The sequence below is a fragment of the Miniopterus natalensis genome, chromosome 22, assembly GCF_054644295.1.
Source record: "Miniopterus natalensis isolate mMinNat1 chromosome 22, mMinNat1.hap1, whole genome shotgun sequence".
Lineage (NCBI taxonomy): Eukaryota > Metazoa > Chordata > Mammalia > Chiroptera > Miniopteridae > Miniopterus > Miniopterus natalensis.
Window position 1 is genome coordinate 827,501 of NC_142102.1, and position 13,354 is coordinate 840,854.

The 13,354-nt window shown below is 50.6% G+C and overlaps 1 protein-coding gene across 5 annotated transcripts in view; it reads left to right on the plus strand.

Moving 5' to 3' along the window:
- The window catches only part of GABRB3 (gamma-aminobutyric acid type A receptor subunit beta3), a 185,065-nt gene that overhangs the window by 145,458 nt on the left and 26,253 nt on the right, over positions 1-13,354 (plus strand). For all 5 annotated transcript variants that reach the window (XM_087829198.1, XM_087829200.1, XM_087829199.1 and 2 more), the window contains one exon: positions 11,460-11,680. In XM_087829198.1, coding sequence (XP_087685324.1) covers positions 11,460-11,680 — 221 coding nt within the window. Of the gene's footprint in view, positions 1-11,459; positions 11,681-13,354 lie in introns of those variants that run through there.

Consider the following 13,354-nt stretch of genomic DNA (forward strand, 5'->3'; position numbering starts at 1 on the left):
GCCAGGGCTGCCATCAGAGAGTCCACAGACCGGTGACTTACGCAACAGGAACATGCTGTCCCACAGCTCTGGAGGCTGGAAGCCCGCAGCCAGGGTGCCAGCAGGGTCAGTCCCTTCTGGGGCTGAGGGAGAACCTGTCCCGGGCCCACCTCCTAGTTCCTGGAGGGTTTCTGGCCACCTTTAGCCCTCCCTAGCTTGTAGAAAGCCCTGGGAAGTCATCGTGGGCGGTGACCAAGGTCCAGACGTCGTTTCTCTGGCTCCCATCCTACCCCGGAAGGCGGTCAGGTCATCCCAGGTCCCCATTCACGAAGGTGCATTCGACGGTGGGCTGTCGGGGCCAGGGAGTCAGTCTCGGGGCTTTCGGGGCGTCCGTCACTGCCAGCGCCGTCCTGGTTCACCTTGAATGATGGTCTCTTTAGGACACAGGGTTGCACCTGCAGTCCGAGCCCAAGAGGCACCAGCGGAAAGATTTGTAGCTCCTGTGATATCACACCCTATACATTCCCAGTGACGGCCGTTTCCGTTTCAGAGCTGAACATAAATCGAGTGATTCATGACCGATTAAATCACCGGCCGTTAATTACATTGCCCATCATAAATTATAAACTCTAATTCTGATGAACAGGGCAGCTAATGAATTGACATCTCTGGGTATGTCACCGCCGAATCTGGCCGCACATTTCCAAGCTCCCGGGAAGGGAAGAAATGGACCCATAAGCTGTGTGGATATGAACAGAGTTTACACTGACGTTGGCAGGACCACAGCTGTCTGCAGAAGTGTGCCCTTGCTTTCGAAAACCATGTCTCCCTTTTGAATAACTGAGTAGTTCTATTTTACTGACCAGGTTCCAAAAAAAAAAAAAATGTGGCCCAGCCGGGCGTGGCTCAGCGGTTGAGCGTCGACCTAGGATCCAGGCGATCGGGGTTCGATTCCCGGTCGGGGCACAGGCCCGGGTTGTGGGCTCAATCAATGACTCTCATCATTGATGTTTCTATCTCTCTCTCTCCCCCTCCTTTCCTCTCTCTGAAATCAATAAAGATATATATTTTTTTTTAAATGTGGAGATTTTAATAATCAAAACCATCCTTTCGCCCAGCCGGGCGTGGCTCAGCGGTTGAGCATCGGCCTAGGATCCAGGTGATCGGGGTTCGATTCCCGGTCAGGGCACATGCCCAGGCTGCGGGCTCGATCAATGACTCATCGTTGATGCTCCTATCTCTCTCTCTCTCCTTTCCTCTCTCTGAAATCAGTAAAGATATATTTAAAAAAACAACAACAAAAAAACCACCACCATCCTTTCATGACTCTGGTGGCCCCATAGACATTTCACCATCTCCTGGTGAATTCTGAATTTCCCGTGTGTGCACCGAAAGGGAAAAATCAGAGACGGCTCTAGGGTCACCAGAAGCAGATATTCAGTGAATTAAAACAAGTATAACCATCACACAGCAGCTTAAAGAAATTGAATCTATGAGAATGAATAGCACAGGAGTGCTGGATTCTTATCTAAATCCACAACAGGAATACACCACTATGTGACGACACTATGTGATACGAAAAGGTCCTTTACGAAATGCTACAGGGAGCAAGCGAAGTCGACACGTACTGAATAAGTATCCGGAAATATTCATTTCTCCTCTCAGTTTACTGAACAGCTCATGGGTGTGGTGTCTGCGGTGACAACGCATGTTGAGTAGATGCCCACGGTTATTTGCAGCATCAGGGTCTGGAGTGGGGGACACGGTGCTGGGAGGCCGTCCTGGGACGCCTGGCTACAGCCCCTTCTGAAGCCTATGGTCCTAGAGACCCATTTTCTTCTGACATTGTGCCAGCCTCGGATGTGGCGTTGACGGTGTCTCTGAGACAGCTCGGAACGGTTTGCAGTGAGAGTGGACCGGCCCCCGCCAGGAACCCAGAGCCGGTGGGAAGGCTGTGTTCTCGCAACGCGCCTGGCACGCACACTTCCTCCCCGCAGCGGCGCGTGGCGGGAGCCATCCATGTGCCCGGGTTTCGGTCCACACGTGCCGGCTTTCTAAATATAAGCTGTTGATGTTAGGAAATAGTTTCCTGGTTTTAATGACGTTATCGGGTTCGGTATCATTTTAAGTCAAGATAGTGATCAGAATAGGAACTCATGGGGTAAAATCAGAATGGCTAATGGAGCTTTTTATTTATTTTTTTTTAATTTTTTTGTTAGCCTTCACCCAAGGATATATTTTCATTGCTTTTCAGAGAGAGCGGAAGGGAGTGTGTGTGGGGGGGAAACATCAATATGAGAGAGACACGCTGACTTGTTGCCTCACACTCGAGCACTGTCCAGGGCCAGGAGTTGAGCCTGCAACCAAGGTATGTGCCCTTGGCCGGAATGGAATGTGGGCCTTCAGTCCACGGGCCAATGCTCTAACCACTGAGCCAAAGTGGCCAGGGCCTAATGGAGCTTTTTTTTAAAAAAAAAAACAAACACCATTGCTGCATCTTATGTCCCACAATTCTGATCCAGTGCAACTGGGGTGGGCCCTGGCATTGGACTGGGCAGTAAGGAAAGAGAAAGGAGAGATCAAGGCATTGCCAAAAATTGCTGTTGGGAGAGCAGTTGGATAAAGAATCAGTGCTCGTGAGGTTACCTGGCCTGTAGATAAGAACAGGGAGCCATCAGCTAAAGAGATTGTTCAGCGTGTTAAGAATGGAGGCGCTCAGAGCGGAAGAGGAGGGATGGAGCAGAGACAAGCCTGGGACAGCCAAACACTGTGACATAGATGGGAGCTGACTGCGGGTGTTAAACATGGGAGAGAAGAGAGGTCCAGTCAGGAGGCTACTGTAGCTCAGGGTGGGAGGCACGTGGTGTTTGACCAAGGTGGTAGCTGTAGCCGTGATGAGAAGTGGTCGGACGCCGCTCTATTTTTAATGTAGCGTCAACAGAATTTCATATGGATTGATGTGGAATGTGGAAAAAGAATGTGGGAAAAGAGGTGAGTGAGCCTGGCCAGGCGTGGCTCAGCGGTTGAGCATCGACCTAGGATCCAGGCGATTGGGGTTCGATTCCCGGTCAGGGCACATGCCCAGGTTGTGGGCTCGATACCCAGTCGGGGACGTGCAGGAGGCAGCTGATCAATGACTCTCTCATCACTGATGTTTCTCTCTCTCTCCCTGTCCTTTCCTCTCTCTGAAATCAATAAAGATATATTAAAAAAAAAAAAAAGGCGAGTGAAAAATTACGGGAGATTTTGACTTGAGTAACTAAGGATGGGATACGGTCGAGTGAATCAGGAAGGTGGACCTGTCTTGGGGGTAAACAGTTCAGTCTGGGTATGTTCAGCTGATTCTGGAGTTTGATTTAAAAATTGGGTTGGAAATAAAATTTGAGAAGACTAAGTATATAGTTAGAATGTAAAGCCACGAAGCTAGAAGAGGTCACAGGTCACCAAGGAAATGAGTGTAGATAGAGCAGAAAAGGGACAAAGGTTTGGTTAAGTGGGTAGATTTGGTTAAGTGGGTAGATTTGGTAAGTTTGGTTAAGTAGGTAGATTTGGTTAAGTGGGTAAATTTGGTTAGGTGGGTAGATTTGGTTAAGTGGGTAGATTTGGTAAGTTTGGTTAAGTGGGTAGATTTGGTTAAGTAGGTAAATTTGGTTAGGTGGGTAGATTTGGTACCAAGGAAATGAGTGTAGATGGAGCAGAAAAGGGACAAACGTTTGGTTGGTAAATGGGTACATTTGGCACAGAATAAGGAGCCCTGGGGTGCTCCAGCATGAAGAAGAAAAGCAAGAGTTGGGGGAGCAGCAAAGAAGAGGGGCCAGTGGGTAGGAGGAGAGGCAGGAGAGTGTGTGTCAAAAACAGCGATGGGCCTGGGATTTGACCCGAAGTTTTGTGGATGCCGAAGACACAAGACTCACGGGTCAGAGACAAAGGATCATTTACTACTCACGACGAGGACCAGCTACATACTCTGTGGGGCCTGATGCAAAACAAATGTAAAGTGTCCTTTGTTCAAAAGCAGGAACAAACTGTAATTTGTCTGCTTTCTGAAGGTCAGCCCTGTGTTTCTCTCTCCTTGGGTGCTATGCTTGATTGAGTGTGTGAAAACCCGCATCTTGGTTTCTTTCTGGGACCCTAGGCTTTGATTGCAACATCCCAGGAGATAGGACAGCTTTGTGTAATTCCGCGCAGAGATGTCCATCCAAGTACTTCTGCTAAAATTAATAATAGTTCAGAAAAAACGACCTAGCCAATCTTTTTCAGTGATAGGATGTGTAGCGTTGTTACTATTATGATTTGTGTAATAGCAGTAACCCAACAATTTCTGGGTAGGATCCAGAAATAGATGTGATCTCAGCCATGAATGGGCTTGCTGCCTAAAAATAGCTCATCTTCTTGGAAACCGAAAGTGCTTTAAATGTGTGGCAGCACTAACCCATGTGATTCGCCTTTGAGGAGAGGAAATCCATTGTTAAATCCCAACACAGGGACACGTACATAAAATCAAAGGCCTTTTGAATTCTCGGTATAAGTATATAGGAGGGGCTCTTGGTTTAAAATGGAAATGTTCACCGTTTATTTTATGATAAATAAATGCCTTTTTTTCTATTGAACCGTTATAATTTTTTTTTTTTTTGCTTTGTCTGCTCTCTTGAAGAGATTCAGACAGAAATAATTTAAGGGATACTCAGCTCAGCAAATCTAATCATGTGAGCTCTATAAACCGTGTAACCCAGGAGACGGCCATCACTATTCCAGGGGGTAGAGTTCTTAACCTCGTGGCCATCCGTAGGCACCGTGCTCTAGCCAGAGAAGAGCACAGAGGTGAACACCACACAGACGTGGACACATCGCTCACAGGTCTCCAGGTGCAATATTCGCCGAGATGTTTGTCTCTCAGATACAGAGGAATTGAAGGCAGTTTGCACAAGCAACGTGGCCGACTCTCACAGGCAATTCTTGAGCACCTTTGGTTTGGTGACATATTCGGGAGCCACTGCCTCCCCTTTGCAAGCCTATTAATCAGTGACAGTTGCTGGAATATATATAATTTTTCTGAGCAGTCTGGTGTCTTGAGTGAGTCTTATTTAGATAAATACTCATTTAAAATAATATGAATGAATATGCAATGACTCCCCAGAATATGCAATGACTCCCTAGCTCACAAGCATGATCCAAAGTCCCTTTAGACAGTGTTTCTGTTGAATCAGAACGTCTGTTACATAGAGGGTGAGACATCTGGTCGACTTGTCTATTCTGTTTAACACATCTGAGGCCTGGTGTTGGGCTCACCCTGCTCCCGAGAGGTAAATGTTCTTCTGGGGTGCAGTCTGGGAGCCCGGGAGCTCACCTCCAATCCCTCATCATGAGGACAGCGGTGCAGACCCTCAGCTGCTGCTGACTTCATAGTTAGGTTGTAGATCTGGAGGGTGCCTAGGAAATGGGACCAACAGAACCCAGCGGCCAAGTGGATGGTGGGTGTCAGATGAGAAAGAAGGAAGCGGGAGGTGCACAGCCTCTGCTTGGGGTGAGGCTGAGCGAGTGGGTAGATGGTGGTGCAGAGCAGGGAACAGATCTGGGGTAGAAAGGTAATGAGATAGCTTTAGACGTACTGAGCTCGCGTTGCATGTTTGGATGGAAGTCTCAGGAGGCAGTTGGGTTCATCCATGGAGAACCCAGAAAAGCACAATTGACCAGAGACAGTGACTGGGGAGCAAGGGCCTGAGGCTGGAGTCAGGATGGGGACAGGAGGGGTGAATAAACAATGTCCTATAAAAAAGGCCATGGTAGGGCCACCAATTTACAAGTAAAGGGGACCTACTGGGGTGACACTTAGTAAAAGTGTTCTTTACACAGAGGGGGGTCAACTGACTATAAATTGGGTTGTCCTCAATTTTCAATGGGAGGGGAGGGTGAGAGATGAGCCCTGAAGGTCAGATCAGCCACAGGGGTCAGGCCGGCAGGATGTTCTGGTTCGGGGGTTTTGTCTTTGTTAGTGCTATAGCCGTTTTACAAATGTGTATAATTTCAAAATATTTCCCAGCAGAAGACAACGTCTTAAGAAAAATCCAGCACTCCTATACATTTGTGGGAACAGCCTTGTTTGAACCCTGGGGTTGACTTCCCCCTAAAGTATCAGGCTGGGTCCTTCCTACCCGCATCGTGGGCGAGAGAGCGGGCTTTCCTTTGTAGCTGGCGTGTCCTTGGTGTGACTCACAGACATGGAGAGCAGATGGATGGTTGTCAGTGGAGATGGGGTTAGGGGGCTGGGGGAAAAAGCCAAGCGCCTTCTCTTGATCACTGCAATTTTTTTTTGGTTTGATTTTCTGCGTACCCCACCAGAATATGAGCTACTTAAAGGTACAAACGATGTGTTTCTCTTTTAAAAATATGTTTTTAGCCCGACTGGGAGTGGCTCAGCAGTTGAGCGTCGACCTAGGATCCAGGCGATCAGGGTTCGATTCCCAGTCAGGGCACATGCCCGCGTTGCGGGCTCGATCTCCAGTCGGGGGCATGCAGGAGGCAGCCCATCAATGACTCTCTCATCATTGATGTTTCTCTCTCTCCCTCTCCCTTCCTCTCTTTGAAATCAATAAAGATGTATTTAAATATATATATATGTTTTTATTGATTTGAGAGAGGAAGGGAGAAAGAAGCATCGGTCAATTGCCTCCGGCATGCACCCCGATTGGGGATCAGACCCGCAACCTGGGCCTGGGCCCTGACCGGGAATTGAACTGGCAACCCTTCGATGCACCGGAAGATGCTGAAGCAACTGAGCCACACGGGCCAGGGCTGGGTTGCTGATCTCTGGGTCCCCAGCACCCAGCAGGGTTCCTGGCCTGTGGTAGACACTCGCTGGATGCTTAAGGCAAGAGGAAGGGAGAAAGAGGGGACCCCAAAGAGAGGGAAATGCTGCCCCACTTGTCATATGGGTTCAGCGAGTGGGAACCTCGAAGCCTCAGTGTCTGCTGTGGGAGGGGCGACGGATGCCTTAAGCCACTAAAAGGAATGGCTTAGAGTTTTCTAAATAAATCTCGGCCATGGAAGTGCCGCGATTCCCCAGCTTCATCTCGGTTGCAGAAACGCCTGCCGAGGAAGCTTCCAGCGCTGAGGGCTTATGTAAGCCGCTCGGAAGCACCTTCCGCTCTCCCTGGCCTGAGAACCACCTACCTGCGCGGCCTGTGTCACCAGCCCGCTGAGCAGGTGCACACGCAGGCGTCCCCGCGACTCCCCAGCTGCCGTTCAAGCCTGAAACGGGGTGTGGAGATTGCCTTTCTTTCTCGGGGTTAGTCATTTTTTTTTCCTTCATTTCCTGGGCGGGGGAAATCTCGTCAATTACTTAATTGCCGAATAATGAGCGATATTTTCACTTTCGAATATGTATTCTTGTCGCTGTAATGCGGTAAGTGCCAGGAGATTTGCAGGAGAGGAGAGTGAAGTTGTTTGTCTCTTCCTGCGATTCGTCGGAACCGTTTGAATTAGGCGCCTAGAGCCCGGCCGAGGTTTTCTTTGATTAATTTGTTGTTTGTTAAGGGGAGAGTTTGGAAGGACAGCTGCCTATGAGTAGACCTATGGCTCCTGAATGGCTCACATTAGGGAATTCCTGCTCCATCCTGGCCCATGTGGCCCAGTGGTTAGAGCGTCGGCCCGAGCACAGAAGGGTCTCGGGTTCGATTCCCGGTCAAGGGCACATACCTGGGTTGCAGGTTTGATCCCTGGCCCCAGTCGGGACAGGGATAGGAGGCAATCCATCGATGTCTCTCTCTCTCTCCCTTCCACACTCTCTAAAAATCAATGGAAAAAATACCCTCGGGTGACAATTAACAACAAAAGAACGCCAGCTCCCAGCCCCAGTAATTAGGGGTCCCCCTGGAGCTGTGGGTGCCAGCAACCCTTCCTTGCCCACATGGCTGCCCCCTGCCCCACCCACAGCTGCCTGAGCCCACTGGCTCCAAACCAGGGGACCCTGGGCCGGCCTGATGTCTCGCCCAGAAACTCTGATTTTTGCCTGAAATGGAATTTTGGAATCGGGGGTAAAACCTAAAACCCTGTGTCATGTTGTTCCAATAGACACATTATGCAAATTCGAAACACATGACTTACAAGCTTTTGGAAATCCACCCACCGGTATTTGCTTTGTAAAGGTGGTGTGAGTGTGGGGAGACATGCGTCCTGGTGGATGTCAGTGCTTCGTGCTGGTTGATTTGATCACACACGCACGTGCATGCATGCACACACACACATGCACACAGACACGCATACACATGCACGCACCTGCATGCACACTTGCACACACACACATGCACGCACACACACATGCACACAGACACGCACACACATGCATGCACCTGCATGCACACTTGCACACACACACACCTGCAAGCACATGCACACACACATGCACACAGACACGCACACACATGCACATACATGTATTTAGAGGGAGGAAATGATTTCATCAAAGGCCTCTATGCTCCCTAAAAGGAAGCCCAGAGCAATAAATGGTCCTTTAATTGAATGATTTTGTTTGTAAGATTCTTTTCCTGAGAGGCTCTGATTTGAATACAATGCTTATTTCAGTATTTATGCTGATTCTAAGTCCATCATAAGCCTTTTATAACAGAGACAGAGAGACAGAGTTGAGACGTTTTATCTCACCTGATGGTTTTGAGAGGCTACCGCAGTTCAGACCAACTGCACTGTAAGGAAATCATTCACACTTAGGCATCCCAGCCCAGGGGTTCCGGCCCTCGGGGGCCTGGAGAATTCCGGATGAGGGCACCCGGGGTGCCCCTTCTCATCACCAGACCTCTGTCCACTGCGTGCCGTGGCCTGGAGCTACCTCACGTGTCACAGTACAAACCAGAGAGGCTGGAGGCCTGTCTCGTAGGGACAACTGTGGCGCATCCGGCTGAACCTGGTGGAGCAGAGACCTGGAGGGGCTCCCAGTGTCCTGGGCCGGGTGTGCACACACACACCCCCCCCAGGCAGTGTGGGCCCGAGGTGGGACAGCACCGAGTCTCCACCAGAATCCCCACCACTGGACGTGTGACTCAGGAGCCCAAGGATAACCCGGCCACTCCCCTGGCCAGGCTTTGGGGTGGCTGCTGGGGAATGGAGCGATGTTCATGGGGAGGGAGTGCTGGCTGCCGAGGGGCCTGGGGGTTCATCAATGCCCTTCTTTAGGGCCCCCCATGTATCTGTGCCACCTCCCCACCCCCATTTCAGGGTTTGATCTGCACCTAATGCAGAAGCCAAACGCTCTCAGGGCGCCCAGGGCTGCGGAGACGCCTCTGCCACAGGGATGTGAGTCAGGATTCGTGCACACTCCCAGGGTGTCAATTAATGAACTCACAGGAGGGAGAGTTTATAAACTCGCTGCACCGCCTGCGAGTCTCTACCTTCGTCCAAAGTGCAGTCTTCGCAAATCAGGTTACAGCGAATTATACCCGGAGCGAGCTCTGTGAGCCGGGACCCAGCCAGGGCTGGGCAGGGGGGCAGCGAGGACCGGAGGGGTAGCCCTGGGATCCGGGCGCCTCCCTCACAGCAGAGGCCGGCTGGCGGCCCCGCGGGCAGCTGCTTTCCCCAAACCCTGACCCCTGGCTCCCTCCTCCTCTGCCAACGTGCTCTGTCTCCAAGAACGGATACGTCTGCTTGCGCCACAGCCAAGGAGGGCTGCCAGCCTGTCCTCCTACTGTGTGCTCATCTAATTAAGCACGTCCTTCCCCGGGGAGGTTCCCTGAGCTTGCGCCCAGCGTGGGGAAGGGGTTCGCTGGTCTCCTGTGTCCTGCTCCGCTGGAAGCCCCACCCCTCCCAGCCCCACCCTGCCTCTCCCTGCCTCTCCCCACACTCGGCCCCTGCCCTCCCCAAGCCCTGCCCCTCCCACGTGTATGCCCCTCCCTGGTATGTAGCTAAGCCAGGCCTGTCTTCAGTGCCACCTGCCCTGTGGGAATCCTTTCTTGGTGGGGAGGGGTGACTTCACACGGGTGACACCGCGCACAGAGCTCTGCCCAGGGAAGTGCCTGGGGGGGAAGAGCCTTGTGTTTCCTCTCATCTCCTCAGACCTCTGTAAGGGCTCTCCAGCCCATTTGGCATCTTGCTCCCGCCTCTTTTCTGATTTTTAGGAGCCTTATAGCTTAAAACTTACTTTGTTTCTAGTTTTGGAGATCGTATGGGTTTTGTTAGCTCCTTGCCTGTGAGCACCTGGAGAGGAGCACCCAGGTGCGCTCTGCCCAGGTGCACTCTGCCCAGGTGTCTCTGCCCAGGTGCAACACTGCCCAGGTGCACTCTGGGTCACGGCACCTGTCTCCATGTTCCAACGCTCTTGAGATTGGTGATAAAGAGGCACTGCCGGGTCAGCAAGCACCGCGCACTGCCCTGAGGAGCATTGCGTGGGATGTCAGAGATCTGGGTCCGGGATGGGCTCTTCAACTGACTGGCCATCGGGCCTCTCACTGCCCACGAGCCGGGGTATTTGCAGACGTGGCCTGCAAGTGCGTGAAGCCAGACGCTTCTGTGTGCAACTGCTAGACAGTTACACGTGTGTTTCCTTATTGGTCATTTCTTACACAGAAGGTAACTGTATGCATGTGTGTGTTCTTTTGAACTTCACTTAATTTCACTTAAAAATCCTGGAAAGTGCCCGGCCGGGCGTGGCTCAGCAGTTGAGCATCAACCTGGGATCCAAGCGATTGGGGTTCGATTCCCGCTCAGGGCACATGCCCGGGTTGTGGGCTCGATCAGTGACTCTCTCCTCATGGATGTTTCTCTCTCTCTCCATCTCCTTTTCTCTCTCTGAAATCAATAAAGATATATTTAAAAAAAAAAAAAAATCCCAGAAAGCACCCCTATGAGATCACACAGATTATATTCATTCTTGTTGGTTTTTTCCTAAGAATATTTTTAATTGATTTTTAAAGAGAGAAGATGGGAGATGGAGAGACAGAGAAACATCGATCGGCCGCCTCCTGCTGGCCCCCCACCCGGGATGAGCCCGCAACCCGGGCAGGCGCCCCCACCGGGAACCAGGAACCGAAACCGCAACCTTTTGGTGCAATGACGACACCCAACCAGCTGAGCCACACCGCCCAGGGCTCTGCGTGGCTTTTAAGATGCCAGTTTGTCTCGTCTCGTTTTTACCTGAATGAAACAGGGGTTTATAGACACGACCTACTCCTATTAACCTTTAAAAGACGGCATTTAAAAGACAGCATCATACAAACTCCACATATTTTCCAGGATCCACTGTACAAGTAATGGTTTCTTTCCTTTTGCCTGTAAAAAAGAACGTAGATGCTCAGGTTTCTGAGTATTTAAGCCTGGTAATTGCGTTTACAGACAGCGACCGCGGCTCCCCCCGCCTGAAAGCAACGTCCGTTTCTCCTGGATCCCGACCTGCATTTGGCCAGTGGGGGGAAGCGCGCCTGTGGCTGAGCACAGACTAATTAATTTCTTTCTTTTCTTTTTCTCCCCCCCTCCAGGATTACACCTTAACCATGTATTTCCAACAATACTGGAGAGATAAGAGGCTGGCCTATTCCGGGATCCCGCTCAACCTCACGCTGGACAACCGCGTGGCGGACCAGCTGTGGGTGCCTGACACTTATTTCTTAAATGACAAGAAGTCGTTCGTGCACGGAGTGACCGTGAAAAACCGCATGATCCGGCTTCACCCCGACGGCACCGTGCTCTACGGGCTCAGGTCTGTCTGCCCCTCGGGGCTCGCGGTCGCCTTGAATTTCCCACTCGAGGCCATAATAGCCGGGGAGGCCGTGTCCCCCTATTAATGAGGAGATCCGTGAAACTCTGAGCTTTGCAGAAAAAGAAATCTTACAGGATTTGGGGCATCGCTGTGACTTATAAGAGTCACGAGCAAGGGGACAGCCTGCTCGGGCTGATTGGATCTAATTGGGTTGCCGTATCCGAGAACCAGATCCCCCCGGGCTGGGTTTCCCATATTACAGCCACAAAGGCCGTCATGAATATCAGCCTGGCACTGCAGAGCGCTCAGTGGCGCTCTCCCAAAGCCTTCTGCGGAGTCGGAAGAAAACGCTTAGTTAGGCCGATCCAGGCCCCAGGGAGTTTTCCGAGGCGGTGCCTCCAGTATTTATGGGAGTGACTAAACGCAAGGCTCCCGGTGACAGTCATCTCGCACCAGCCCTCGTAATGAACTGTAATGAACTCGCTGGAATTGGAAACCAGGCTGCTGTCTGGGGCCGGGGTGGTCCGGGGCTTCCCTGGTTGCCCTGGAAACCACCAGGCCTTCCAGTGATGCTGTGAATTTCCCCCCCTTGCTCAATGGTGCCCTTAAAATTATTTTGTTTCTTGCATCGACTTTGCACTGGTTTTTTTGATGCGTGTGTTTTTTTTTCTTTCGGTAAATGGCTTTATTTGGTTTTGTTTTTATTGTTCAAAATATTACAGACGTCCCCTTTTTTCCCCATTGACCCCTTCCACCCTGCACCCCCTCCCCTCCCCAGTCCTTCGCCACACTATTGTCTGTGTCCTCGGGCGGGCGGGGGAGTGGGTGGGGAGAGATTAACCAAAGAATTTATCTATACGCTGGTTTTTGTTGTTTTGTTTGAGAGTAATTTTGTGTATGTGTTTTTCTTGATCTCCTGGCCTGAAAGTGTCTCCAAGGACTGGCCCAATCGTTTTAAGTTTTACGTCAAAATGTTACGAGTCAGTAGCCTTCCAGCGAAGACTCCAGCAGGTCTAAGTGAAAGCAGAATAATATCTATTTAAAATCCACACCACTGTGACTTTCTCTGCGAGATGAACGAAGGGAAATTACTTAACATCGCCTTAGGTAGAAAAATGTTAGTGACTTTCTCCAAACAGCAATCAACAGAGCAAGAGTCAACGTTTTAGCAAAAATCAGAGTTCCTTTAACCCCAAGAAAGAAAAACGGGGGCCACATGTCACCCAAGCCATGGGTCCCTGTGAAAAGAGTCTAGCTCGATGTTTCTTTGGGATGTTTTCAGCATTTTATGTCTTTGCCCAGAAATGAGAGATGTGGTTATAAACTTCTGGGAGTTCTGACAAGACATCACTCGTACAAAGAATTATCCGAAAACCACGTGAGCCTAAAATGAGGAGCCACGTCCTTCATTCACCTGCCTCCACCCCAAAGACACTGAATTGAAAGTGCTCGTGTGCACATGTGTGTGCACATGTGTGTGTGTAGTGGGGAAGCAAACATGAATAAAAACCCAGCTAGGCCTCCTTGGCTTTGGAAGAGGACTTTCCGTTTGGGGCTCTCTCCAGTTTTATTTTTGGATTCTTTATTTTCTTACCAGAGGCAGGGTAGGTTAGTAGGTTTCCCTTGAAAGCACAGAGCTTTAACCCTGTGAGACTAGTGTGTGAGTCTGCTCTG